Source organism: Cornus florida, unplaced genomic scaffold, assembly GCF_030987335.1.
Source record: "Cornus florida cultivar Cherokee Brave unplaced genomic scaffold, ASM3098733v1 CherokeeBrave_3.0.0_Hap2_Chr05, whole genome shotgun sequence".
NCBI lineage: Eukaryota > Viridiplantae > Streptophyta > Magnoliopsida > Cornales > Cornaceae > Cornus > Cornus florida.
In genome coordinates this window covers 3,961,939-3,966,049 of record NW_026775575.1, presented here as the reverse complement: position 1 = coordinate 3,966,049, position 4,111 = coordinate 3,961,939, and the positions used below count along the sequence as shown (strand labels likewise).

General features: G+C 34.4%; 1 protein-coding gene across 1 annotated transcript; it reads left to right on the top strand.

Annotated features, from left to right (window-relative positions):
• The first annotated feature begins 1,425 nt into the window (after nt 1-1,425).
• Nucleotides 1,426-3,642, top strand: LOC132306076 (pentatricopeptide repeat-containing protein At4g02750-like). Its single transcript, XM_059803279.1, has one exon. It carries the CDS (start codon nt 1,679-1,681, stop codon nt 3,311-3,313), a length of 1,635 nt encoding a protein of 544 aa, XP_059659262.1. The 5' UTR covers nt 1,426-1,678; the 3' UTR covers nt 3,314-3,642.
• The last annotated feature ends 469 nt before the right edge of the window (nt 3,643-4,111 follow it).

Sequence of the window (4,111 nt, the reverse complement as noted above, 5' to 3'; positions counted from 1 at the left end):
TAAATAATTAAACAATTAAACAATTAAGCAAATAAGCCAATTAATCAAATAAAAATGAAATAAAACCATGAATTAAAATACCGAGACTATCTTTTTAAAATTATGGGTATTACACTAGATGCCTAGAAGAATGATGATAACTAGTCTCTACTCTGCACGAATAATATTTGCACCTGATAAACCTATAGACTTGTAAAATAAATAGTGGGTCAGGCCCACAAACAAGTTCTTTCTATGATAACCCAAACAGAGACCTGAAAAAACTACACATCTATAGCTAACTTATTGAATTGCATGTTTTGAGAGTCTAATACTTCTTATATGCTTTTGGATGAAAATTTTGATATCATGCTTACTTTTGTGGTCCACATTGTCTTACTTATTAAAAATGCTTTAAGAATTGATTCTAGAGTACTACACTTGCACAGGTGTACACTAGCATTTAAATTGTGAGGTACATGCTTAGATTATCATTATTTTGGTTATATTCCATTTGAGCTAGTAGGCTTTGAGAAGTCATCATTCTTGACAAAATGATTTTTCATTACATATATTACCATACTTTTAATTACAGAAAAATAGTTAAAAAAAGAAAATTAAAAATTAAAATTCATAGTTATGAGTGCAACTACATACTATTTCTTTAGTATATCTCTAGCATAGTTAAATTATATAATATTTTTCTTTTCTTTTTTTATTCAAAAAATAAAAATAAAAAATAAATAAAAAATAAAAAATAAAAGAGAGAAAAGCCTATTATTTTATGACATTCAATTATTTTTTTGTAATTAAAATTTATTTTTGTCAATCTAATTCTTTGATAAAATGTCCATCTCATATACTTTATATATATGTACAAATTATATAAAATAAAAAACATAGTATAAATAATATAATAATGGTATAATAATATATAATATGAGTAAACATAAAACATTTAAACTTATATGTAATTGCATATAAATATAAATTTTACTTTTAAAATTTTTTTCGATACTTTTCTTTAATTAAAAATATGGTGATTACATGTAACACAAAATATAAGTTGAAATATTATTCTCGAAAAAAAAAAAAAAAAAAAAAAAAAAAAAATAACACTTTTAGCTAAATTCACCAATTGGGCAAATTAAACTAAATCCCCCCTTAACTTGGTTAGTAGGGGTATTTTAGGCAAAAATTTTAAAAGCTACCCCCTCATTTAGTTGAGGGTTTTTTTTTTTTTTTTGGACAAAAATTTAGTAAATGAAAATTTATTGCAAAAAAGTCAAGAGCGGTGATATATATTATTTTATTGTTGAATTCGAGTGTCATATTTTTATAAAAAATTACCATATTGTCGTGATCTGGTCGCTTGTCGGTACTTAACATTTAATATTTTTAGAAAATTGATATTTCGCAAAGTGACCCTTTTAAGACTCAAATTTACGCGCTTTTACCACCTATGAAGTAAATTCGCGCTTTACTGGTAAAATTCGCAAGAATCCGCCATTGGATGATTTTTCAAATCTCCTGAATGAGTTCCCCCCTAATTCTCTTAATTTAACTCATCAAACAAATGGCTGGTAAGCCCAACTTTGCACTCAAAAGTGGGAAGCAAACTGTATTTGCAAATGAGTATGTTGTCTCTAGTTGAGCTTAGTTTGTGCAAGGAAACGACTCGCCCTTATATTTATGCGCCATGCGCACACCATTCAGTGTGGTGCTACTCACAACCTCCCGCTATATTTCTACTCTTTCAACGGCTCATCTGAATTTCAACATTAACTCTCACATTCATAATGGAAATCTAAAATATGCTCGCCAACTGTTCGATCACAATTCCACATCCCAAAACGTCGTCTCGTGGAATTCCATGGTCGCAGGATACATAAAACATGACCAAATGAAAGATGCTCGAGACCTGTTCGATCAAATGCCCGTGAGAGATGCCGTTTCATGGAACACGGTATTGTCGGGTTTGCTAAAGATCAGGGACACCAAAGGAGTCTATCATTGTTTCCTACAAATGAGAAGGGATGGTTTGACACCCAACGAATTCACCTTTCCTGTTGTTATTAGTGCAGTTTTGCACACTGCATTTAACGCTTTGATTCCACAGTTTCATGGTCTTATATTTTGTTTGGCGCTAAATTCAAGCGTGTTTGTTGGGTCGGCATTGATTAGAGGTTACACTGATTTGAGAGATCGCCAAGGTTTGTGTCAAGTGTTTGATGAGATTTTAGCAAAAGATGTGACTTCATGGAATGCATTGATTTTGGGTTATATGGAGTTGGGTTTAACTGTTGAGGCTCAGAAAGCGTTTGATAAGATGCCTGAGAAGAATATTGTTTCTTGGACTACCTTGGTTCATGGGTATATTACCAAAAAGAAGATTTATAAAGCTTGGTCCCTTTTTAACAAAATGAGTGAAAGGAATGTGGTTTTGTGGACTGCCATGATAAGTGGTTATGTGCAAAATGAGAAGTTCAAGGATGGTTTGGGAGTATACTTTTCGATGCTCAAATCAGGGTCTCGGCCTAATCATTTTACGTTTTCAAGTGTGCTAGATGCTTGTGCGGGTTGCTCTTCTCTTCTCGTGGGCATTCAAGTTCACTCGACCATCCTGAAGTCCGGTATGCCTCTTGACGTGATCTTGTCAACCTCCCTGGTCGATATGTATGCCAAGTGCGGGGACATTGAGGCGGCTTTCTGCATTTTTGATTCCATACCGAAGAAGAACTTGGTGTCTTGGAATTCGATCATTGGTGGTTACGCGAGGCATGGCCTTGCAACAAGAGCATTGGAGGAGTTCGAGAGGATGACAAAGGGTGGAACTAGACCGGATCAAATTACATTTGTTAATGTTTTATCGGCATGTGGGCGTGGAGGACTGGTTGAGGATGGTGAGAGGTACTTCAATTCTATGGGAACGAAGTATGGGATCGAAGCAGGGATGGAGCATTACGCTTGCATGGTGGATTTATATGGGAGAGCAGGACAGTTAGAGAAAGCAGAGAAACTGATCAAAGGGATGCCTTTTGAACCTGATGTAGTTGTGTGGGGTGCATTGCTTGGGGCCTGCGTCTTGCATTCGAGTTTGGAAATTGGTGAGTTTGCAGCAGAAGGAATTTACAATCTGGAAAAAAGTCATCCGGCCGTGTATACCATGCTGTCAAAGATACACGGTGAAAAGGGAGCGTGGGGCAGTGTAATTGAGTTGAAAAATATGGTGAAAGAAATGCGTGCTAAGAAGCAGAAAGCTGGTAGTTGGATTGAGTCTACTTTTGTGAATGATGGAAAGACATCATTGGGCACTACCTATTGGCCTAGTTAGCAGAGCGCCTAACTCCCCTCACAAGTATGCCTGCGTTCGAGTCCCCCTCACAAGCTCTAGTTGTCTTTTTTGGTGTATAATGAAACAGAGTAGCATACTTTTAAGGCATTCTTTTTTGGTTGGCAAAGTTAAAATGTCAAAACTGCAGTAGCACTTAACTTTCTATACACATCAAACATGTTTATAATTAGATAAATGGTTTGTATCCATACATGAGAAACCTAAGAACCTGCAAGCAGAATCGAAATATAAGGAGAATTTTTTTAGCCAGCCTTGATGGGGAGACATAACATATATGGCATGATTACTACTATCTCAAAGGGAGGTCCAGATTTCCAAGTCCATATAATAATACTATAATTGTAAGTTTGCTTATATTTTTAAATAATAATAATAAGGGTTGTAGACACTAAAATTTAGTGGGCTTTGGTTTTAACAAATGGACCCATTAAATATTGGCATAATGTTTAATTAAGCTATTTAATTGGTCCAGGTTTGGTCCACTTAAATTATTTAATTAACCCAGCCCAGATGATTAAATGAAAAGATAATTATTCCTAATAAAATATATTTGAAATAATTAATTTTAAGGATAATTATCATAATATAACCGGCCCGGCCCAGTTATGATTTCTTTTTTCCTTATCATGAGATGACACGTGTCATCATCCTATTAATCCAAGAAGCCTATAAATAGAGGCCTAGAGGAAGAAGAAAGGGGTACAAAAAACAATTGAAGGTACAGAGATTCAGAATTCAGAAGTACAGAGACTCAGAAATCCAGAGACTAAGAAGTCA